The 27,071-nt window shown below is 33.5% G+C and overlaps 1 protein-coding gene across 10 annotated transcripts in view; it reads left to right on the forward strand.

Annotated features, from left to right (window-relative positions):
• Positions 1-27,071, forward strand: part of dock4b (dedicator of cytokinesis 4b) — a 158,497-nt gene that overhangs the window by 73,235 nt on the left and 58,191 nt on the right. For all 10 annotated transcript variants that reach the window (XM_087247539.2, XM_087247543.2, XM_087247540.2 and 7 more), the window contains 10 exon segments: positions 5,283-5,408; positions 11,211-11,335; positions 12,752-12,914; positions 16,589-16,695; positions 20,203-20,356; positions 21,601-21,698; positions 21,784-21,867; positions 21,956-22,056; positions 24,680-24,761; positions 25,406-25,576. In XM_087247539.2, coding sequence (XP_087103665.2) covers positions 5,283-5,408; positions 11,211-11,335; positions 12,752-12,914; positions 16,589-16,695; positions 20,203-20,356; positions 21,601-21,698; positions 21,784-21,867; positions 21,956-22,056; positions 24,680-24,761; positions 25,406-25,576 — 1,211 coding nt within the window.

A 27,071-nucleotide genomic window follows, 5' to 3' on the forward strand; every position in this document is an offset into this window, starting at 1 on the left:
TGGATGTGTAAAAGGATAACACATAAGGCAAGGGAAGTTTTTTTTAAAAATATATATACAGACCCTCCTAGTTTTTAATGATTTTTTTTTGTGATTTCTTTGCAATTAAAAATGACTGATGTTGTGGTGATAATTCCCAGAAATTTGCTTTCAATTATAAACTAAAAATGTATAAATCAGGGGTGCCCAAACCCGGTCCTGGAGGGCTGGTGTCCTGCGAAGTTTAGTTCCAACCTTAGTCAGACACACCTGGGCTCGCCAATCAAGCTCTTACTAGGCTTTCTAGAAACATCCTTGCAGGCGTGTTGAGGCAGGTTGGAGCTATATATATATATATATATATATATATATATATATATATATATATATATATATATATGTGTGTGTGTGTGTGTGTGTGTGTGTGTGTGTGTATATACTTATATATATATATATGTGTATATACTTATATATATATATATATGTATGTATATATATATATATATATATATATGTATATATATATATATATATATATATATATATATATGTATATATATATATATATATATATATATATATATATATATATATATATATATATATATATATATATATATATATATATATATATATATATATATATATATAAATTTGTAAAATAAATTTATCCACCACCAGTGTGCAGCATCCACCTGGATGGCGCGATGGTAGCCATTTTGCACCAGACCGCAAACCACACACTGATTGTTGGAGAGCAGACAGATTGATGTTATGCCGATTAGGATATGGGGAGGGTTAGAAGGCCATAACGGACTGAGGCCAGTGGGCAGATTTGGCCAGGATTAAACCCCTACTCTTTTTCGAAGGACATCCTGGGATTTTAAATGACCACAGAGAGTCGGGACTTCGGTTTAACGTCTTATCCGAAAGACGGCGCTCACTGAGCAGTATAGAGTCCCCGTCACTATACTGGGGCATTAGAACCCACACAGACCACAGGTTGAGCGCTCCCTGCTGGCCTCACTAACACCACTTAGCAACCCAGCTCTCCTGTGTGGTCTCCCATCCAGGTACTGACCTGGCGCAGCCCTGCTTAGCTTCATGTGAGAGTTGCAGAGAGTTAGCTGCCGGCTGTTGGCACACTATTGTAGGTGTGCAATCTGTCACAATGACACAAATCATAAAAATAAAGCTTCTTTATTTTGCTCTCTTGTCAAGACAAATTAACAGTAGGGGATAAGTAAAATGAAGGTTGTATAACTTTTATTTTTTTTATGAACGATCTTAGTTTCTCTCAAATTTCTCTCTCATCTGACATCATGTACCTCACTCAGGACTCACTCATGTGTTTGGGCTTCCCCTACCGTAATACACCTAAAACACAGATTGCCATAAAACTCAATGGCAGGGAAGTATGTGTTTGGGACAACATGATGGAATTGTGTGAAACCCAGCATTTTTTAAAGCATAGGCATAACATAACAAAAGATTGCACACATTTTCTTGTAGAAACAGTAACAAAACAGACCTTAATTCTGAAGGTCAGGCTTGAAAACAGCATGAAAAACTCGGTTAAGAATCAAGTGTTTGATTTATGAAAGTTTCTTAAACATTATAAGTGGACTTGAGGGAATCAAACAAAAAATCAAATTAAACACCCATTAAATGAAAATGGGTGTTAAATTAAACACCCATTTTCATCAATAAAGCTTGTGTACGTGGTTTGCCAGCGGATCTGGCTCTGGTCGTGTAAAGATGCTCAGAAACCTCATTTGCATGATGACTCCAAGTAAATAATTTCAGATCTGAAGGCGCATGAAAAGACCCTCAGGGTGGCTTATCCAAACAGCTACACATGCTAATATATTTCATTTCGGCTGTGGAAGGATAAAGTGATATAAGCATAAAGAAGCAGAAGAATCCAGATGGTGGATTTGCAGCTTTTATTTTGCAATTTCTGCATTTTTTTCATGTAAAGTGCTCACAATCACACGCAGGATCTCCACACATCCCAAAGGCAGTGAATAAATGAATTATGATGACCGTCACAGTCGTTTATTTGCTCAGACAATGCTCAGTATGCTCATAAAAACATCTTGCTAAGTGTAAGATTTTAATCTGAGTGAATGAAGATCTAATTTCTGCTAATGTATGAAATTATTCAGTGCGGTTTGTTAAACTCTTGCTCATGTGGTGTGAGGCAAGATAACATCTTTACTATGATGCTCATTAATAAGCAATGCAGTTCCTATGAGGTTTAATTCTCACCACATCAGTTATGCTGAACAGGACAAAAGAAATGGGATCTTATTTAACATCAGGGTGATTATCATAATGGACTGAAAGTTAATGGAGCAGTAATTACATTTTACTTTAATTGAACTTTTAAATAATGTTTCATGTAGTACTTGCGCTTAATTTAGAACTTTTAAAGAGTATTTTTACATGCTATTGAACATTTATATAAAAAATAATTTTAGTTTTAACCTCAACATTCATAAATGCATATTTTATTTGATTTCATTTTAATTTATTGTTATATATATAATATATATATATATATATATATATATATATATATATATATATATATATATTACTTACCATGTCATATTTTTCTTTTTTATTTACATTTAATATATTTTAATAGAAATTTTACTCTTTATTTATTTTTTATTTTAATTTATTTAATTTTTTATTTAATTTTTTGTTTTACATTATTCTAATTTAGTTTAATTTATTTTTTATATTTTTTTATTTTAATATATTTTTATTATTTTATTTAATTTTAATTCATTATTTAATTTTTATTTTATTTTAATTAAAATTACATTTCATTTCATTTTTAATTACATTTTTAATTTTAATTTATTTTTATAATTTTTTTCTGTTTAGTTTTAACATTTTTTTATTTTAACAAATTTTTCATTTTAATTTATTTTTAATTTTTTAGTTTTATTATAATTTAATTTTATTATTTTTTATTTTAATTTATTTAATTTATTTAATTTTATTTAAAGTATTTTTATTTATTTAATTTTTTATTTCAATTTATTTTAATAAATGTTTTATTTTAATTAATTTATTTTATTTGATATTTTATTTTATTTGTAAGAGTGAACTGGATCATCATTAAAATATAGTGACTTAAATTCCTATTGCATTGTGCATTGGAATGCAAGTCATGCATGGAAAGTTGCATTAATCATTGTCTTATAATTGCTGTGAATTGCTTACATTCTACTGGCGTAACATTTCTATTTAGGTAGCTTTTGTTTGGCCCAGTTCCCATGTTCACGCTCTGAATCTGTCTGATTGATTAATGAGACTATGTAGGAGTGCAGTAATTGAATAATTCTCCAGTAGAATTTCTCTACCACGATGCCATCAAACAGCCATTATACAACATGAAGCCGCTGCTATTGAGATTGTGCCAGTTTATGATCAACCTCAGTGCTTCATTAAGAGCTGCATGCTTGCTAAATCATTGTACTGTCATTCACTGATGGCCTTTCAGATTGATTTTTTACCTAGAGTTTCCCTTTTCTCCAAATCTGAGACCAATGAAGGAGCGATTGGTTTAAAGATGGATGAAAGTGACTTTTAATTAATTGATTTCCTAAGATTATGATGTTTGTAATATTAACTTTTTGAAAATTATCCTTTCATCTATCTGTCCATCGTTTGTTTGTTCATTCATCCTTCATTCATTTGTTCATTTCATTCGTCTATCCATCCTTCGCTTGTTCATTGATTAATCCATTGTCCACTTGTTCATTCATTTAATCCATCCATCCATCATTCACTTGTTCATTCATTAAATTGTTTGCTTGTTTATCCATCCATGCATCCATCCATCCATCATTCACTTTCATTCTTTTCATATATTTATACACTTTTATTTGTTCAATCATTTAATTCATCCATCCATCATTCACTTACTTGTTCATTCATCCATAATCATTCATTCATTCATTCATTCATTCATTCATTATTAATTTATTTATTCAGTAATTTCATCCATCCTTTCATCTAACTAGCCATTTGCTTGTTTGTTCGTTCATTCATCCATATAACTTTTTTCATCCAATCATCCATCCATCCATCATTTGCTTGTTCATTTCATCCATCCATCCATCTTTCAATTTTTCATTCATTTAATCCATCCATCCATCCATCCATCCATCCATCCATCCATCCATCCATCCATCCATCCATCCATCCATCCATCCATCCATCCATCCATCCATCTGTTTTTGATTGATTGATTGATTGATTGATTGATTGATTGATTGATTGATTGATTGATTGATTGATTGATTGATTGATTGATTCATTCATTCATTCATTCATTCATTCATTCATTCATTCATCAATCTTCCATTCACTTGTTCATTCATCCATCCAACCATTGTTCACATTGTTTGTTCATTCATCCATCCATCTACACTGTATATTGTTTACTTTGTTCATTCAGTCATACATCCATCATTTGCTTGTTCATTTATCCATCCATCTGTTCTTAACTTGTTTTAACTTCATCCAACCATCCATCATTCAATTGTTTATTCATCCATCATTCATCATCCATCATGTCGTCTACTTGTTCGTTCATTCATTCATTCATTCATTCATTGTTCACTTGTTCAGTCATTTCTTCCTTCTATCTATCTATTGTCTATGTGTCCATTCATTTAATGTCATTCAACCATTCACTTGTTTGTTCATCCATTCATATATTGTTAATTTGTCTGTTCATTTATTCATCCATCCATCCATTGTATCCTTATTCATTGGTTTCATCTATCCGTCTGTCCATTCGTCTGTTCCTTCAATTTCTTTCATTCCTTCCATCCATTCATTTCTTCCATCCATTCATCACTTGTTCATTACTTTCATCCATCCATCCTTTATTCTTTCCTTCCATTCTCCATTAGTTTCATCTTTCCAGAAACACTGCCAGATTTTATCTGGTTAACATCCGTAGTAAATAAAAAGACAGCAGATTGACATTCACCATCACTTCCCCTCAAAATAAGAGAGTATGATGTGGGAGGATTGTTTTATTCATAGCTGCCTAATGAATATTCATATCCTCTCCAGTGAATACCTGTGAATATTCATCATATGCAGGTGCACAGTTTTCTCAGTGTCAGTCTTTTGCCATAAAGGTCCATTCATTAGCAATCAATTAGGATTTAAGAAAAGTGTGAATAATCACACTCAATTAGCTCATATTATGCTCTCCTTGTTTAAAAATTAATATGAATTTAATGTGTGTGTGTGTGTGTTCAATTCAGGTTTGGCAGTGGCGCTCCAGCTGCTACACGGTGACATTGAACAGCTGCGAAGAGAATATATGGTGCTTTTCACCAGAGGAGTGTCCATCACCAAAAAGCTGGGCTTCTCAGATGTCATCATGCCAGGTGAGCTGGATTTTTGCTTATAGATCTACAAATTTGAGGCTATTTTTATAAGCTCACTAGTTTAACCATTTTCTTGATAAGTGTGACATCATGTGATGCCAAAAATGAACAACAAAGAGTACTAATATGCTCTCAGTGTGCTGTAATACTATTGGAAAAACATGATTGTAATGTTTATATCCATGCCTGATCTCAGATGGCCAGACAGTGATTCATCTTTTATAAATGGTTAAACTAAATTTTCCTCCATGTTCCTTTTTATTTTTCTTTAATTGCTTTTAATAATTTAGCAAAATTTGAGTGTAATGTATAGTTAATACACCTGGCAATTGTACATGACTGAATATTCTACGGTAATTTTAAGATTGCATAATGACAAAATGTAACCTGAAATTCAACGATACTCAAATGAACGTTTACAATAAGCATAAATACGTAAAGGGTGCGATTATACATTGACGATTGGGGAAGTCAACTTTTTTGGTAATGTTATTTTGTATATAACATGCTTTAGTGAATAAAATCACTGTATTTATTTCAATCGCATCTAAATTATTAATAAAACGTATTAAAGTTTTAGGGATATTTAGTGCATTCTGACCTACAGAAACTCTGATCAGCTATTTCAGAAGTTACTGTAGGTCAAACTATGCATCTAATTTGACTTTGACATACTTTCAGGCTATATGTAGATAAAAACACCTTTTTCACAAGAAAAGTGACCTGCGAACAATTATGATGTATATTAATTATTAATTTATTGATCTGCAGTTTTCATTCAAGTTTTTCTTGCATAGAATGATTGGCAAGATGATGCATTCCCAGTGGTATGAACCATTATAGGGCTGGTCAAAGGTGTACGTATATCATCTATTTTAATGATTGATATTGCTATTTAATATGCAGAGCAGAGAAAAATGTTTCTCACTGTTAAAAGGCTGACCTCCCCATACCAATATACAGTGGTCAACATTTGAATTAGATATATACTGTGTGTATATATATATATATATATATATATATATATATATATATATATATATATATATATATATATATATATATATACAGTATATAGGTGTCTGAGGTATGAAAGTCCAGATGTTTGTGTTGAACAGCATGATTATGTAAAATTCTAGCTTGTTATATGTGATTTGACTAAACAGTGGTGATAAATGGCTATTTATAGACAGTTTTCTATACTTAAATGTAGTGGTAGAGGCTCTGAGCTGGAAACAGTGTTCAGTACGTCACACCAGCTATTTGTACCTTGACTCCCAGAAATTGAGCAATCAATCAAAGTATCCAGCATGTTTGCGAAGCTCTTGCCTTTTTTGTGTGTGGTATGCATCGGGCAGTGTATGTATGTGTGTGTGTGTGTGTGTGTGTGTGCGCCTCTGAGACTATTTTCACCCTCCGTCTTTCCATGACTGACCCAGATGTTTTGGTTGCACAAGCAGCCTGTCTGCTGCCTCCTGGATGAATGCGCCGTCACTGGCAGTAACTGTGCCTTATGGCGGCCAGGTTTATTATTAGTCTTATGCTGTAGGCTGATTTTTTTCTCTTTCTTTCTCTCTCTCTCTCTCTCTCTCTCTGTGTGTGTGCGCATCTTTAGGAAACACACTTTGTTTGTTTCATATATATATCTGATTGTTGCCACAGCAACTGTCATATGGCCATTAGTTGGCCACTGCTGTTTTGAAGTGTGCCTTGAAATAGGACCACGCACACACACACACATAAACACATGCGCGCACACACTTTAAAAGTTCCTGTTTTTTTTTTTTTAGGCATACATCCATCTGAAATCTAAATATATTGAGCATGTTTATGTGCATGATGATATGGTCATACCAAAAAGAAGAAGAAAAAAGTTTGATCTATCCCTTAGATTTTTATTTCTTACTGCACATTGTTTGCGGATGTGCTTAAATCCTTCATAATAATATTATAAAATAATTATAAAAGTGGCAACACTTTTGTTTTAATTTATATATATATATATATATATATATATATATATATATATATATATATATATATATATATATATATATATATATATATAATTTTAATTAATTATTTTATTTGATAATTAATAATTGGACACCAATAAATCATTTATTATTTTTTTTTTATTTGCACAGCATTTACTTACGTCATTCTAACCCTTAATGCGTTTAATTCACTTCATGTCAATAGCTACCAGTTTCCAACATGTAGATCTAAACTCATTCATTCATTCACTTTCTTTTTGGCTCACTCTCTTTATTAATCAGGGGTTGCCACGGTGGAATGAACTGCCAACTTAGCCAGCATATGTTTTACACAGCGGATGCCCTTCCAGTTGCAACCCAACACTGGGAGACACCCATACACCTTTGCAATTACACACACACACACACACACACTACGGGCAATATAGTTTATTCAATTCATCTATAGCGCATGACTTTGGACTGTGAGGGAAACCGGAGCACCCAGAGGAAACCCGGGGAGACACGGGGAGAACATACAAATTCCACTCAGAAATGCCAACTGATTTAGCCGAGGCTCGAACCAGCGACCTTCTTGCTGTGAGGTGATCGTGCTACCCATTGCGCTACCGTGGCATCTCCAAACTCATCATGTGGAACAAAACTCTTCTAGCACTGAAGTATATGAGGGACATTTAATCATGGGCAGCCAATGAAAACCTGGCATTATGCAAACTTGTGCAAAAACCTGACTATACATTGAAGACACTTTTCAAATTGTATTTTTAATACCAGAGAAGAACAGCCTGCTTATACCAGATGCTGAATGGGTCATTCTAGGTTGACTCATTTGTTTTTATTGAATAATGATTACCACCAATATGTAATTACTGTCAAGCAGCTCTCAGTATAAAACATCACCATCATTGATCCAGTTACTATGACCATTTATGTGAAGCTGCTTTGACACAATCTACATTGCAAAAGCGCTATACAAATAAAGCTGAATTTAATTTAATTGAATTAGACAAGATTTTTTTATAATGAAAACACTTTGATGAGTGTCTCAGTGTTTAGCATTGTTGCCTCACATCAAGAAGGTCGCTGGGTCGAGTCCTGGCTGGGCCAGTTGACATTTCTATGTGGAGTTTGCACGTTCTCCCCGTGTTTGCGTTGGTTTCCCCCACAATCCAAAGACATGTGGTATTGGCATGGGAGAAATGACTTAGAATAATAAACGGGAGAAAACGGTCAAACTACTTGCTCTACAAACAAATGTTTGCATGACTATACAGACCAAGTAGAATAATATAATAAGAAAATATCAGTTTGCAACATCAAACAGCGAAACGATCAGTTTTTTAATGTCTAAAAATAAATGGAATTGAATGAGACTGGAAGTCTCGAGCCAAAAAAGAATTAATCCGCTCGTCTGCGAAGAATAAGGTGAATAGGTGATATAGGTAAACAAAATTGGCCATGATGTATGAGTTTAAGAGTTTATAGGTGTTTTCCAGTACTGGGTTACAGCTTGAAGGGCATCTACTGTGTAAAAAAAGGTGGAGTAGTTGTCGACCCCTAATAAATAAGGGACTAAGCCAAAGGAGAATGAATGAATTATCATCTCCTATTGAAATATGAAGTTCATGTAATAATATCATGCAATGTTTTTATGCACATCGATCTTGCCATGAAATATCAATAAATTGCTGATGTGGCAATAAATAAACAAACAAAAATTGTTGTGCTGAGATGAGACTGAAATTACTGACTTCTTGTTACACGTAGTGCAGAACCTTTGAACCTTTAAACCATCTGAACCTTTAGTTTGAAATGGACAATCACTCTATTGATCTGCACTTTAGTCATTGAAACTCTGCCGACATCCACATTTCACACTTCATCAAAGGCAAAACGCTCTTGAAATCGGCATTACATAAATACTCAGGAACCCACACTTCTTCCGCTCTGCACTCGAGTGTTATTTGTCCCCTTTGTTGCTTTTAAAAATGTGACCCAGAGTTCACTTACAGAGCCCCCTGCATGGGACAAGCATTTTCTGCAGTCCATGTGCACAAATGAAGCCAAATGATTATCAATGAGGAAATGCGGCTGTGCTAAATTTAATTTTAGTGTGAAATGTGCATTTGTATCATCTGTGGTGTTGGTGTTGATGCATGTCTTGTGCATTTCCTGTCTGGTTGAAAAGGTGACGCTGATTTTGGCGCTCATTTTTTACTTGGTCTTAATGTGAGTTGCAGGATGCACCTGCTGGGGACATTTAAGAAGGATGACCTCTTCATATTAGTGTGTTTGTGCTCTCCTGTCATAATGATACTAACATTTAAAGCATTACAGTAATAAACCTTCAGAAAATTATACTCCAAAATCATGCAGCTTGAGAGAAGAGTTCATTACTGAAACACTTGAGATTGAATCTTCGTCTGTGGGTTTTTTTTTCTGCTGAGCAAACAATGTGAAAATCAATAAACATTGTCAAAACATATTCGATTTTATACTGTCCATGCAAAGGCGTCCATTGGGACTCATTGTTTCATTTTAACATTGAAAATCCATGCTGGAAATGCACTCTTAGAGCAAATGTTGATGTAGGATCTGGATGGCAGTTTGTTTGCAGGTTCGATCCAAGTTTAGAGGCGATTCAAGATCATATTTAAGATATCTATAAGCTAGTTCTCATCTAAACAGAGACCAAATTGCACTTGTGCTTGTAGTTTGTCATTTCCGCCTAAATGGATCAAAGATTTTATTCACTTTACCTCAAATCGGCAGTTTCTCATCAAATCTTGACCAATCGAAACCTCTCTAGTATAGCCAGCAGCTAGCTGGAGCTAAGCAGGGCTGTGCCCGGTCAGTACCTGGATGAGAGACCACATGGGAAAGCTTGGTTACTGCCGAAAGTGGTGTTGGTTTGGTGTGCGGTCTAGCGCAATATGGCTGCCGTCACGTCATCCAGGTGGATGCTGCCCACTGGTGGTGGATAAGGAGATTCCCCCAATGTGTATAGCGCTTTGAGTGTCTAGAAAAGTGCTATATAAATTTAAGGAATTATTATTATTATTATTATTATTATTATTAGTAGTAGTAGTAGTAGTAGTAGTAGTAGTAGTAGTAGTAGTAGTAGTAGTAGTATTAGACATGCCTTGCCCCTTCAGGATGCTTCTCATTTGATAGGCTTGATCTCAACCTCTTTCTAGCAGAGGGGTGATAATACAAAACACTATTGGCTGGGTTTAAAAATAGGAGCCATACAATGTCCCACCCCCTCTTGATATTTAGTTTGAGATTGCATAATTGAAACATTGACAGTGTGAAAATTCACATTTCAAAGCATTTCACAGGACCTTTAACATATTTTTAACTCTTAGTTACCTGGAAAAATGTGTGTTATGAACCTGTTTATTTTTCAAATGAAGATAGCACATTGGTTTTATATGTTTTAGTTTTTGTTTAAACTACACACATGCAAACGCTGTTTAATATGATTCTCCCCTTCCCCCAAATAAGTAACATTGCAAAATATTAACATTAACATATTTTTATGTATTTGCATAAAAAGTATATATAAATATATATGTATGCTTGTATGTTTTAAATACTATTTTTTATATATGATTTTATATATAATAGTTTTTATATAATAATAGTCTTTTTATATTGTTAAAGACATAATTGACATTATCTTTTACATATTATTGTTCATTTATCACTAGGTTTACAGCTGCCATCTACACAGAGATGGTTCAAAAGGTTGTATCGATATAAAACTCCTTTTTCTCATGTACTGTATTTTGTTCTCTTGAAGGTGAGATGCGAAACGATCTGTACATGACACTGGAGAAAGGCGAGTTCGAGAAGGGTGGCAAGAGTGTGGCGAGAAACGTGGAGATCACCATCTACGCACTGGATGCAGACGGACAGATTCTAAAGGTTTGTGTCCACTTTCCTTAAAATTCAATGATAGGTCTCAACAGGGGCTGAATCGCAATGTATGTATCTGCAATAGTAATGCAATAGTCTGATGAAGAGCCGGGTGGCTCGAAAGGTTACACGCTCTGTGTCAGCCTTTTTAATTGAATAAATTTGTATTTTTGGAGCCTTGGTGTTGCCGCCTTTGATTAACATTGTATCTGCAATAGTCGCATCACAGGATTAGATTATTTATTAAATATAAAGATATTATTTTATAATAGTGTTTAAGAATATTTATACAACAATGACCATGATATTTTTACCTTTGATTTTTACATTGTTGTATTTAAATACTCTTCGTCTCCACAGTAAACTATCCTCTGTCGTATGATCATTATTACGCAGACGCACTTCTTAAAAAAAGACTTTATTACTCCAGTTGATCCCAATTATTCAAATCTTGTCAAATATAGCTATTCAATTCTATTCATATTGCAATATATCAAAGCAAAACAAAATATCGCAATGTCCGATTTTTCCAACATCATGCAGCTCTAATACAAAAACAAACTGATACTACATCAGAACTAGATATGAAAGTAATTTAAAATGACATTACATATACCAGTTTCACAAACAGCGCTTAGATTAAGCCAGGACTAGGCCTTAGATAATTTAGCCTATTTAAACCACATTTATAAAATTACCTTAGAAAAATATATTACTGGTGCATACCTGGAGACAAAAAAAAAAAAAAAATGACACTGACGTATTTTAAGACATCTCCATGCAAGTTATTTTGAGTTGAGGCAGCTCAAACATGCAATTTAATCTTGACTAGCCTTAAACCTTGTTTGTAAAACCAGGGGATAGTGTTGTGTATAAGGCAAGTGCATCAAGCATAAGGAGATCCTTTTGTTAAAAACCTTCAGCATGCATGTTAATAAAAATGTGAATTATATTCAGTTGGACATTAATTGCACAGTGCAGAAGAAAAACAATCATTTAAGGAAATGGCCTTTAAGAGCATGTAGTGTAATAATAATTTGCAGACACAAATTGACAAAGTGCGACAGATAAAGTGTTTTTTTTATGTTTTCTTTGTATTTGATAAAAAGAAATTAAAATTAAGGTGCATAAAATCCGTGTCTTTATGCTTATAAAACAGTATTTTATTCTTCTGATGTTCAGACTAACCCTTCATCAAAACACATTTAATCATTTGATTGAATCTTATTGAACACACATGCTGGGCAGTCAATGCAAAGTTCTGTTCTTGTACAAAAGAGGTGATATAAACTGACACTAGAGATAATTCAAGTCTATCATATACTATTGGCTGATCTAAACAGGCAAGGAGATGGAGCGGAAAGAGGTTTGTGGTTTTCCGTGTCCTTTAACACAGTGTTGATTCTCTCTTCTTTGTGTCTGCAGGGCTTTGTGGCCGTGGGTTCGGGTGAGCCGGGTGGAGACGAATATCACACCTTCGTGCTTTACCACAACAACAGCCCTCGATGGGCAGAGCAAATCAAACTGCCGATCCCTGTCGACATGTTTCGAGGTTCTCACGTCCGCTTTGAGTTTCGCCATTGTTCCAGTGAGTAACAAACAACAGACTGATGTTTTTAACATTCACTCATACTACAAGATGATGAATGCTTGATTCTGATTGGCTGATTAACATTTTAAGGTGTGCCGTTGTTTTCAGATGCAACTAAAGTAGTTCCAGACAGATCTTGAGCCTATTAAACTGGTCGAACACCAGATGGTGTTTAAAGTACACATGCAATCAAATCTAAAATGATTTTGTTAGCTCACTTTGTTAGTTTTCTGGTGAGCATTTCATCTGCGCATGTCATTAAGAAAAAAAAAAATAGTTTGCACTTGTAATCTAAAATTGAAATCTGAAAATGCACGTCCTGATTGTTTTCAATTAATTTATCTAAGTTATCTGAGGTATTGGGCGTGGCTAACATACTTAATCACACTCCTCCATCTGTCAGTTTAACAACAAGTAAAAATGGTGAGCAGGAGGTGTCCGTTAGGTTATAACTCTCTCTAAACCCTTATTCAGATCTTTCTGAATGAGATGCCTACTTTACTACATACAATCAACCTCCTAGTCGAAAAAACAAGTCATTTAATATTCCATTTTTCTGGAAAACTGTCACAATTTTTGCTTCATACATACTTTGAATAATTGTTAATAAGTAACACAAAGATGTCTAATTGCAGTCTATGCATCTTCATGGAAATCAATGTTTACAATTTTTGAAAGCGTGGTGGCATGTCATGGTGTGTCATGAGCGGTGTGTGACCTCATTTTCAGTTTTATAGCACTGTGCCAAGGATGTAATTTTATTTCAAAGTAAACAGCCTACAGCAGACATAATACAAATCAAAAGGATGAGATGTGTAAGAAACTAGTCCCAAAGAGCTTAGAATCACCAAGAGGCGACACTCAATAGAACGTTCCATTGCAGCGCCCAGCAACAGCCCCGCGATTCCACCATTTTGGAGAGAAAGCGGTCGGCTATTGGATCTTAATGCTGTCCCGATGGCAAGCAGCTGCATTGTTTTTTATTTATTTATTTAAAAAGCACAACCTGAAATACGAAAATGCAACACTTACTATCACAATCATCAGCCCTTTTAATAGTTTGTTATACAGACTTATAATATGCTGTTGTTCTATTGGAATTTTCATTCCAAAATGGTCGCCGTGTGACACTAGCAGCATCTAGCGGCTGTTTCCCAAATCGCACTAGAGTGTCGCCTTTCTATGCTCTTTGCTAGTCCTACACATAGCAGTTTGAAGACAAACATCTGACTGTTTTTTTTTAATACATTATCTGTACAATGTATTTAGTTGTGATGACCACAGCATATTCGAATCCATTCCAGTCTGTTGAATTATTAAAAACTTATTGTCAATCAATTAAACAAGCCATAGTCAAATTGAGTTTTGTCCTAAGCAACTGCTACTGCACAAAAATGTAATTTTAGAAATGCTTTGTTTTCTGCAAAGTCACAAAAGAACAGCACTACTATGACAATGATCACCTCAGGTACAGATTATGTGCTTTATTCAGTCTTCAGTGGGTTTAAATCATGGACTGTAAAATATATGGACGTAGTATCCGTGACGTCACCCATAGGTTTCTAAAGAGCGCAAAAGAAGCCACAAGTAGGCGCGGCCAACCGTCGTCATTTTGTTAGCGCGTAATCACACCCACGGCGGGATACCAAACATGGGCAAAGAGGCGGAGAGTGGGCGGAGCTACGGACACCTGCTGGCATTTTGCTTGGACCTGGTTCAGACACACTTTACTTTGGGAGAACGTTTTAATACTTTATCACCTGTGACTCGTTTGTGTTCTGACCACTTGTGCTTGGTTGTACACTATATCAATAAATTGTTTAGTCTTTTAAAAACACTGCTGTAATACATTGAGCCACTAAACATTGTTCTTATGATGTTTTTCAACAGGAGGAAAACGCGAATTGCATCCAAACACTTCAGATATAGTCTGTGTTAGTTAATGTAAGACTATTGATGAAATCCAGCATAACATTGCATAACAACGCTTCAGATGACTGTTCTAGAGCCTACAGCTAATCAGTTCGTCAGATTCTGGAGTGCATTACAGCTCTAAATATAAATATAAACGATAAATGATCTTAAATAAAACAAATACATGTGTAGAGATGGTATATAACTTTACTCACATGGGAAACGGAGGCCACATGAATGGTTTGTGAGCACAATTAAGTGCACTCAGCATGCCATGGCATCTAATAATTGTAGGAAACAAGTCCAAAAGGCAGTTGACTGTGTAAAGCCACATAAAACGACACAGAAATACGATAAATATGTCGAGTTCAGTGGCTAATCTGCAGGATTCAGCTGAGGTGACGTGACGGCGACCAACGAGACCTAGCTGTCACTCAAGTGGCCACGCCCTTAATTATGCAAACTTAATAAAAAGGAAACGGATGAGTTATAAAAAAATTCACCCTCCTCACAGTTTTCATGAAGGGTATTATTAGCTGTATTAACCAAAATCTTTTTTTGTACCATGCTGTAAACACCTTTTTTTTTCTGCTGTAAAGTGGGCCATTTTAACAGTGGGCTCAATTGAAATTTGCTCTATTTTGGAGCCAGGAGCGGCCAGGACTAGCGGAATTTCGGATGAATTGCAGTTTTAGTTACTTCCGTATTGGCTTCCTGAGGGAGAGCGGGAGGTTGCCGCTTGGTTTAAATACCATTGTGTGTGACATTTCAACACATTTTTTTATTATTTCAGTGCACTGGAGTCAATTTTTTCAAAACTACTACATATTACACGTTGTTTAGACGTTGTATTTCAAGACATTTGTCTAGTTTTTGTCTGTTATTTAAGAATTCATAGCCTACAACGGACAAAGTGCAATGATTTCTCTCAAGTTTGTTGATTTATTAGAAAATAATGGTCACCCGAGGTGTAACGGCCACTCCGCTTCGCATCAGCACCTCGGGTGTACATTATCATCTATTAATTACAACAACCCATCATCAGTTATTCCTTACATAAAACACGACTGAAGCAAGACCGTATTTTCCACATGTTGGTAGACTCAGAGCTTGAGGGAGGACATTAAATTGTCTGAATTTCAAACGAATGCTGAAAGTGCTGGAGAAATAGCAGTGAGTCAGAGCATCACTAATGAATCCTTTATACGGACAAGTGTAATTAAAGATCACCAAGGGGTGTTTTTTGTTAAAAATGGGCCAATGTTTTGAGGAAAGGCATCCGAGTCGTGCGTATGTTGGTGTGTGCTTGAGTCAGAGCTGTGTTCTGATGTTGTGTAGGCTTCATGTAGGCTAAAACATCCCAAATCATTTTCTTTTAAAGCCGCGGTGCTGGTTTTGCTATTGGGTCGAGAGACCAGATTTATTTTGAGTAATGATTTCTGTGGCTCTTGAACCCTGTGGTATATGCTCACAAGTCAAAATCAAACTTAAAATAGCTTAAAGCTGTATAGGAATGGAGTAAAACGTGGTAAAATGTAGGTGATTCTTGCGATTTCTTGTAATGAAATTCATTAGAGGAAAAATTGATGAGACTATCAGGAAAAAGGCATGGAAGCACCAGAAAGATAGCTGAATGACCATGTTTTGATTCAAATGTTACTTATGTAAGCTTTTTTTTTTTTTAAAATAAAGAGTCTATTTGTTTATGCTTTTCAATATTAAATTCAAGATTTCAATGTGCTGTTTGTGTTCCCCAGCAAAAGACAAAGGAGAAAAGAAGCTGTTTGGATTCTCATTCGTCCCTCTGATGCAGGAAGACGGACGAACTTTACCTGACGGGACACACGAACTCATTGTACATAAGGTACGCCTGTCAAAACCTCAGATTGGCTTTCCTGCAACAAAGTCCACTCAAGAGCTGCAGTACAGTATATCAAATGACAAATGGTCTTGGCTGACACGCATTTCATTCTACATGCGCCTTTTGTGCCTTGTGAAGCGCCCTGAATGCAAAACACGGCCTCTTATTAAAAAGTGTAAGAGTTAAATAAGCGTGTCGGCTGTACACGTCCCTGAGGCACACCCAATTTAAGAGCACAGCTCGGGTAATTGCAGACTGTGGAAGTGTTTGTGGACTGTACTGGCTTAAAAGAGGTCACAAACACGCATGCAGAGAGCTGCTGTTATTGGTGTCGTGTTGTGTTGTCAGCCTTCATACTCCATTTATAGTTGGTATAAACATGGGTTCAATAAAGAAGCCTATGCTTAAGGAATTAAAAACCTGCATTATAATCGTAAGTAAGCTTAGAAGTGCATTTATATATGAAAATGGCACTGAAACATCACTTAAAAAAAAACAATAGTCCTATTTGGTAATTTCATAAACATGTACATGCATGTGAAACAATGCTGTTTGTTGTTTGTTTATTTAATTCAATTTTGTTTTTAGTTCATTTCAAATGTATTTTATTTTGTTAATATTTTACTTGTAAAAAATGTAATATTCTATATTTTTATTAAGTTTTTTATTTAACATTTTATCTCATACATTATTTTTATAATTAATTTAATTTGATATGTTATTATTATTTTATTTAATATAAACTTAAATTTTGTTTTTTATTTTATATGATATATTTTATATTTAATTTTAGTTAATTAATTAATTTATATATTTATTTATTTATTTGTCTATTTATTTATTATTTATTTATTTATTTATTCATCTATTTATTTATTTATTCATTCATTCATTTATTTATTTGCTTATATATTTATTTTATTGATATGTTTATCTTTTTATTTTTTATTTTTTTAATTATCCATTTATACTTTTTTTATTTATTTTATTTGTCTATTTATTTAAATATCTATTATTTATTAATTAATTTATCTCTTTAATTATTTATTAATTAATTTATTTATCTCTTTATTTATTCATATCTATTTGTTTATCTTTTTATTTATAAACTGAGCATCTCTTTTTCACAGACATCAATGGAAAGTAATAGTTTTGGTAGATTGCAAAACATCAAGTAAAACAGTACACATATTTCCAGTTTTGCAGGATAAGGAGAATAGAGAATAAAGAATAGAGAGTGAGAGAGGATTTAAACTACAGCTAATGGCTGCATAATTATAAAACCAAACACATTTTAAAGTTTTAAAATTTATGAGGGCATTTTTTATTCTCTTAATATATTTAAATAATATTTATTTAAATATTTAAAATAAATCACAAATGCAAAAAAGCACAGATTTTGCCATGCTTGTGGGTCGAAAAATGAGAGCATTGGCTTCAATATATAACATTAGTAAAGTTTACACCTTTAATGCATGTAAACATATTGCAAAATTAGTATTAACATCTGAAATAACACAATAGATGCATTTAAAATGACTCCTAAAATGACTTCTATTAGTACATGTAAAATCACAGCATCACGAAAGCTTAGCCTATATACAGTACATCCAATATGATGCTAAGTGCTTCTCATGGCCTATTTACAGATGCTGAAATAGGGCGGTTTGCTTGCGCATTTACACACACGTCACTGCATCCAGTAATGCTGCGCTGCGCCGTGTCACTGGTCATGTACAGCATGCGTTCATTGTGCGTTTACGCACACACTTCTGCTGACCTCTGACGACGAGCCGTTTTTGAGTGAGATAAACGATATATAGAAAACAAAAACCCAGAAGTCAGCTGTTTGCATTTGTGCTGCAGGCAAAAGAAGTGCTGACTGAATGCAGAGAGATTTCACGATGCTAATTAAAGGACGAGTTCAAGCAGAAATAACACTAATCTGTGCTTATTTCGCGTACCTCTATTGCAATGCCATTTTGCCTTCTCAGGAAAGCCAAATAAAAGTGCTTCACTGCATTTGGGTGAACTATTATACGTTAGATATAAACTTAAACTGTAGATATAAATGAAACAATGCTAAACGTTGCATTGTGGAGTATTTCTAGAGGTAATTTCATACACAAGATATTAAATACCTAAAATACTGATATTATAATACTAGATGCTAATAAAATACTAAATTACAGTCTACATATAATTAAAGTACGATAAATACGTCATGAGTTTTATGCTACTTTAACTTATTTTATGAAGTTAGTCAGGTTTCAGTTATTTTTTTGTAGTGTCACAAAGTTTACCTTCATATTTTTGTGTTTACTTCATTGATGTTAGTCCATTTTTAGTCCATTTCATTGATGATCTTACTAGAAAAGTGAAGTTGATTCAATTAAAAAATGTTACAATGTAAAATAATGTGAAATGATCTAGATTATTGTTTTAAAATAGCTTTGATAGCAAAATATTATTGAAATAATGTCATTCTGTGGTCAAATTAGTATATTGAATAGACTGAAAACTTCTTGGTTGACAACCTCTCTTTCAAACAACTAGAAAGTCAGTGGGAAAACATAAATGATAAAGGCACTTATTTTGGGGCTGCTTTTATAAATTAAACAAATTATATATAAAGATTCTTATATTATAAAGATATTATATTATAAAGATTCTTGTTTTAAATATGCATATTCATTTTTAGTATATAAAGTTATATATTGAATAACATATGGATGCCTTCTGAAAATCTTGGTTAAAATATACTTTTATAAGTCATTTGTTATGCTTAGATATTTTAATAAATTAATTTATATAATTAATGTATATTAACTTCTTAAAGTCAAGTGCTATTTTGGGGTTTCTGCCTGGATTTTGCCTCCCCAAATTCAAAAGCATCCGAAGTCCACAATGCACATGAGGTGTGAATGCAAAAGTTTGGTATCATTTTTAAAGAAAGCCCTTTAGATCTTCATAAAACACAGTTGATATTTGATTAAAATAATTGTATATGTTGTCTGTGTTGTTATAAACCCCTCCAAAAAAGGCTTCTTTTTTTTTAACTCAAATTTGAAAGTCTACCATTTAGGTTCTGTGTGGTCTCGGTTGCTGTAATGAATGTTGTTGTTGGTTCATGTCAGTAATCAGAGAAAAAAGAAAAACGTCTCTATGATCTATGCAAAAGGTATTCTATTCTAACAGAGAACAGAACCTTGTATGGGGTTATTGGGCCAGTACGGACCTTTAAAATGTAAAGAACGCGAAAGTAAATGATAATTTTAATTACTCATTCATGTGTTAATAAATATTTATTTTAAGCTCTGCAATTATGAATTAAAAATAAAACTTTAATTGGATTTATTTGTTTAATCATAAGGGGTTTTGCTCATTTTTATTTATTCTATTTAGTTTTCCATGAACTTTTGTCTTATAACTGAGCGATTTACTGCCACAGCTGGAAAAAAAGATGAAAAGCTTGACGCTGTTATTTTGTTTTTGTGCCATGTTTTCCAGTGTGAGGAGAACGCTAACCTGCAAGACTGCTCTCGCTACCTCAAACTGCCCTTCTCCAAATCAAACCTGCCCGGCAACAACCAAACTGTGAAAGGCACTAAAGAGTCCCTGTGGATCACATCATTCCTCTGTTCCACCAAACTCACTCAGAACGGTAACGTGTGTGTGTGTGTGTGTGTGTGTGTGTGTGTGTGTGTGTGTGTGTGTGTGTGTGTGTGTGTGTGTGTGTGTGTGTGTGTGTGTGTGTGTGTGTGTGTGTGTGTGTGTGTGTGTGTGTGTGTTGCATGTGTATGTTTGAATGCAGTTTATGTGCACGTGTTCTGTGTGTTGCGTAATGTGTGTGTGCATCATATGTATGCTCATGTCATGTTGTGTGGGCACATGTGGTGTGTGTGAGTGTGCAAGTGGTGTGTGCATTTTAGTCAGCTGCTGTAGGACTTGTTTTAATGTTGTTTGTCTTATTTTCTTGGCATCTACATCAGCAATTTAATCAAAACTACTATTATATGTGCAATTTACTCATTCGCTCAAGGTTTTTAGTGCTCTGCTTCAACTGGAAGATTCTCAGTTTTCACCCCTTAGTGAACACCAGTACAGCATCTTTAGGTGTTTTATTATTCTAGAGTTCATCTGCATTTCCACCTGCAGCACTGAGACTGAGAATGATTATGTGCTGAAGGCTCCACATCCTGTTCTTAAGGACTGATATTTTATTCCATCTCATTTCTTAAGCAAAGATGCATAACTTCCATTCATGCTACAAGCGTTGACCACCTTCATAATCAATTTTCTGTTATCAATCTGATGTCGCATTTTTAAGATGTCATCATATAGACTTCTTACGAAGTATTTTAGAGTATTTTAAAAATACAAGACTATTAAGTTTTTTGATACAACATATTCACCCATTTTTATTAACCCCATCGAAAACAAATTACAAAATACTATTTTGTATTTAAAATATGTATTTGAAATACTTGTGTTTTAATTGCTGCCCATCCCTAGGTACGATTGCATTCATATCAGAAGTGAACTGTACCAGAGTTTGCACGAATCGTACCCCAGACCACCTCTTTCAGGCGGACTCGTGAACAGTTCATGACTGTGCACCTAAGATCAGAAGACATCGTTCACACTAGCTAAATGTATCATACTTTGTTGTCAAACAAACCTAAGTGCGGACCAAAAGTGCTAGTGTGAAAGCACCCTTAATCATTTCCGAAATGGAGAGCTGAAAAGCTAGACAACTAAAACAACAGTCCTTTATTATTCCCATGCTGGAAGTCTCCTTTGCATAATAGCAGATATAAATGGATACATTAGGGCAGTCTGCATGCAGCTTTTTGTACAAGTCTCAACAAAAAATGTGCACTGATTGTCTTTTTTTTTTTTTTTCAGGTGACATGCTGGATTTACTGAAATGGAGAGCTCATCCAGAGAGAATCAGTGACAGTCTGTCCAAACTCAAAGAGATCGATGGCTCTGAAATAGTGAAGGTCAGCTTTCTGTTGGTTAATGAGCATGTCAGTCATGAGAGCCTCAATTTCATACACTTGGTAATAAAATCAACTGCTATATCAGTTTTTGCAGGATACACTGGATACTCTTTTCGGCATTTTAGATGAGAGCTCGCAGAGATATGCACTCAAGGTGTTTGATTGTCTGGTACGTACAGATCTGTGGTTTTGACATAATGAAGTGCAATGAAGTCACATTTGCTTATTGTCATTATGTATTTATTGTTGTCATGCAGGTGCACATTATAAACTTGCTTCAGGATAGCAAGTTTCAGCATTTTAAACCAGTCATGGACACCTACATCGAAAGCCACTTTGCTGGAGCCCTGTCATACAGGTATGCTAAAAATGGTCCTCAATTCACAAGCGTTAAGCTGTCACTCACTTTGCAACACATTTTCCAAAATCTGTATATAACTTATAGAAGCAAAATATGACTGTCGGTTTTATTTTATTTTTATTGTTTTTATTTTGTTTATTTTAACTTTTATATTTAATGTTTTTTATAATGTTTTTTTGTTTGTTTTTTATTTACTTTATTTCATATTGTTTTATTTTATATTTTATTTAATAAATCTTGTTTGTTTTATTTTGTATTTTTAAATTTTTTATATTGAATATTTTTGATATTATATTTCATTTTGTTTTATTATTTACTTTTTATATTATTTTATATTTTATTAAATTTTTTATTTAATATATTTTTTTATTTTATTTTATATTTAAATTTTTATATGTAATTAAAATGTTTATATTTTATATTTTATTTAATTTAGTTTTTTTATTTTATATTATTTTTATATGTATTTTTTTATATTTTATTTTATTTTGTTTTTTATTTACTTTATTTTGTTTTTATATTTATATTATTTTTTTATATTTTATTTTTTTCCATATTGTTTTTTATTAACTTTATTTTACACTTCATTGTATTTTATTTATTTGTTTGCATTTTATTTTGTATTTTTTATATTTCGTTTTATTGAATATTTTATTTTTATTTTATTTTATTTTGTATTTAGTGTTTTGTTTTATATTATTTTTATATTTATAATGTATATATATATATATATATATATATATATATATATATATATATATATATATATATATATGCAAATGTTGTCAGGCATTTTTTGTCATGCTTTTTTGTTTAATTTTTATTTATTTTATTACGAATGGCACTTTGTTAATTTTTTTTTTTTAATGTAATGTTGAATATTTTATACATTAAAAATGGATCAAGGCTTTAAAAACTGAAAGCACTCACTCTTAAAAACAAGTACAGCACTGATTCTTCTCTCAAACAACACTTAATTTCATTGCATGTTGATTCATCAGGGTCAGAGATCAGCCCGCATTACAGCCCACACACTGCTCAAATGGGCATATTACACAACCAGTTAACTTTAAAACTGGACAGATTAAAATACACAGTCCAAAAAATCAAAAGTTAAAAAAGAAAATACTGTGTATCAGCAAAACATTGACAGACATGAAGTGAAATGTACAAAGCTGCAACTTCATGGGCTCTTTAAATGCATCTTTTAGGTTCTAGTTATTCTTGCTCACTGGTGCAAATGCATTGCATCATGCTCTTTCTTTTATAGGCTCTTCCGTTCTGTTCTTTCAGTTCTCCTTTTGTTGAGATTTTTAGGCTTTTAGAGAGCACAATCCGCATTCGTGCAGAACATTAAAAAAGCTGCACAGAAACTTTTCTCTCTGGCTTCTTTCGGTGCAGCAAGTTTCATTTTCTTTCAGCTGCTCAATGCAATGCTAAGAAATCATGGCAGAAATCAACGGGGATTCCACCGTCTGATCATATCGCAATACTTCTTTTTATCTGTTGCAATATGTGAGCTATTGCGATGTGCCATGATTAAAAACTCTCTTTTATTTTCTTGCTGCATAATGAAGTTGCTTAAAATACCTTAAAAAAGTTCTGAATGAAAATGTGTGATGGATGATTGTAATGTAAAAGATTAGAAATGGTTCCTGATTGCAACATTCGATTGTCATGCTGCTTCTGCTTTCAATCATTCTTTGCACACAGACACTTATATTTAATATCCATAAATTTATTTTTAAAAACCCACAATTTATTTGCAGAACTACACGAGTAACACAAATAATACACTTTAAATATATTTATGATTTGCAGATAGTGGCTGCACATTTGCTCCTCATTCCTCTCTTTCTCATATAAAAATAACGGAATAAAATAAATGTATTTAATCCAATTAAAAAGGTATTTTTTATTAACTGTTAAATTGTATTGTACTGTATTAAATATATATTAAACCAGTATTATGTTTTATTTTATTTGTAGAGGTGGTGTAGAAATGAAATTTTAATGTTTATTTTAATGTATTTAATATTAATTCAAATGTATTTATTGCATTTCTCTCAAAGTTGGTATTTTTACCGACCTAGATATTGTTGTTTTGTTTTATATATTTGTAGAGGTGGTATTTTTTGTTCTTATTTCAATAGTTTTAATTAAATAAATAAAAATTGTAATTTATTTTATTGTAACTAATTTAATTTTAATTTATTTTATCCATTCATTCATTCATTCATTTTCTTTTCGGCTTAGTCCCTTTATTAATCTGGGGTCGCCACAGCGGAATGAACCGCCAACTTATCCAGCACATGTTTTGCACAGCTGATGCCCTTCCAGCTGCAACCCATCACTGGGAAACACCCATACACACTGAATCACACACATACACTACAGCCAATTTAGCTTACCCAATTCACCTTCTTGCTGTGAGGCTTTCTTGCTATAAGGCGATTGTGCCTAATTTAATTTAATTTAATTTAATTTAATTTAATTTAATTTAATTTAATTTAATTTAATTTAATTTAATTTAATTTAATTTAATTTAATTTAATTTAATTTAATTTAATTTAATTTAATTTAATTTAATTGCCAACCTAGATATTGTATTGTCTGGCAGGGATCTGATCAAGGTGTTGAAGTGGTACGTGGACCGCATTATTGATGCGGACCGTCAGGAACACATCCAACAGGTGCTAAAGGTGAGCTTTTATCATTAATTCTACCCATCCTACAGCTCAAAATGACATATACAGTCATCAAAGCTCCTCCGTCTCTTACATTTTGTGCCGCAAATGCAATTTGTATTCATAAAGTATTGACTATTCAATATGTGAAGAATGCATAATGACTTCCACATTACATTATTTCACACATCCCACAGTTAAAGTCGAAATTATTTGCCCTCCTGTGAATTTTTAATTTATTCATTTTTTCAAATATTTTCTAAAAGATGTTTAATGGGAGTTTTCAAAGTATGTCCTATAATATTTAACATTTTTTAAAACCATTTTAAGGTCAATATCATTAGCGCCCTTAAGCAATGTTCTTTTTCGATTGTCTACAATACAAACCAAAGCCCTGCCTAATTACCCACACTTGCCTAATTAACCTAGTTAAGCCTTTAAGTGTCACTTTAAGCCGAATACATCTATCCTGTAAAATATCTAGTCGAATATTATTTGCTGTCATCATGGCAAAGATAAAATAAATCAGTTATTAGAGATGAGTTATTCAAACTATTAGGATTAGAAATTTGGTGGCTAATAATTCTGACTGTATATGTTATTGCATTTTTATGTTGCTGTCTGTGCTCAGATCTGCTGTTTTTTTTCTCTCTCTCAAGGCAACAGAGTATATTTTTAAGTATATCGTCCAGTCCCGGAGGCTGTTTGCGCTGGCCACAGGCGGACAGAATGAGGAGGAGTTTCGCTGCTGTATGCATGAGCTCTTCATGTCCATCCGCTTCTTCCTCTCGCAGGAGAACAAGAGCATGAGGCCCATCACACACACGCAGGTGAGAGAGAAAGAGAGAGATGCATTCCTATAATGCATTACATTAAAGAAAGAAAAAGTTCAATTATGGGGTTGCACAGTGGCTCAGTGGTCATCTAACAGCCAGAAGGTTGCTGGTTTCAGTGCCGGCTGGACCAGTTGACATTTCTGTGTGGAGCTTGCATGTTCTCCCCATGTTCACGTGGGTTTCCTCTGGGTGCTCCAATTTCCCCCACAATCCAAAGACATGTGCTATAGGTGAATTGGATTAACTAAATTGGCCGCAGTGTTTGAGTGTGGGAATGCATACCAGGCACACGCTCAAGCCAGTGTGCAGGGTGTTGCGCAATATGATGTGATGCACAGCTCGGTGCTTCCTCAGCTCGCTTCCTACGCTGTAATTGAACGAGACATATGCAAAATACAGCCATTTTTACTATTAAAAGGATTGAAATCGTATGAATCAGTCAGAAATTGCATTTATCAGCGCAGATCAGTGGACTCATATTTATTTTATCATTAGTATACATCACATGCATACTGTAGATATAAATGAAACGATGCTCAACGTTGCATTGTGGAGTATTTCTAGAGGTAATTTTACACTAAATGTAAATTTAGCTAAATGTAACGTACTTTGATGTCAAACAAACCTGGGTGCGGGCCAAAAGTGCTAGTGTGAAAGCACCCTTAATCATTTCCGAAATGGAGAGCTGAAAAACTAGACAAATAAAACAACTTTGGGTGAACTATTATACTTTGAGAGCTTTGTAAGTGTGTATACTGTAGATATAAACGAAACGATGCTAATGAGTATTTCTAGAGGAAATTTTATACTCAAGATATTAAATACTTGTAATACTATTTTTATGATATTAAATACTAATATAATACTAAATTACAGTCTATATATAATTAAAGCACAATAAATATTTCATGACTTTTTATGCTACTTTAACTTATTTTATCAACTTAGTCAGGTTTCAGTTATTTTTTTGACATGCGGCTGTGGTAATAAAGTAAAGACTGTAATATCACTGTAATTCATTACACACATACACTGTTTTAAAACATTTCAAACTTGTAAAACTCACTCTTGATCACATTTGATGATGATTGATAATCCTAGCAAACTGAACAGAACTTTTCCTGGTTGCTTTGCGCACGTCCTGTCTTGTTGATTTGATTATACGCGTTACTACAGAGACATGTTAATACGCAGCTGTCAATCAATTCAGTGGGCGGGGAGACAGCACTTCTACTTCAAGTTGTGGTCGGTCTGAAAATCTCTCCAGTTGGTCCATTGTTTTTATGTTGTTAAATTGAAAAAAAAAAAGTACTGGGTGTGTTTATATCACCCCAATATGACGCTCTATACACTATACCTACACATATGTCTGTCCAAACAACTTGAAAAGTAGATTTTTTACTATAGGTGCCCTTTAAGTTTGCTATATATTAAAGAAATAGATGGCCGACATGAGGGTGGTGTAATCCAATGCCACATAGGATGAGAG

The sequence above is a fragment of the Danio rerio genome, chromosome 4, assembly GCF_052040795.2.
Source record: "Danio rerio strain M-AB ecotype USA chromosome 4, GRCz13ab, whole genome shotgun sequence".
NCBI classification, from domain to species: Eukaryota; Metazoa; Chordata; class Actinopteri; order Cypriniformes; family Danionidae; genus Danio; species Danio rerio.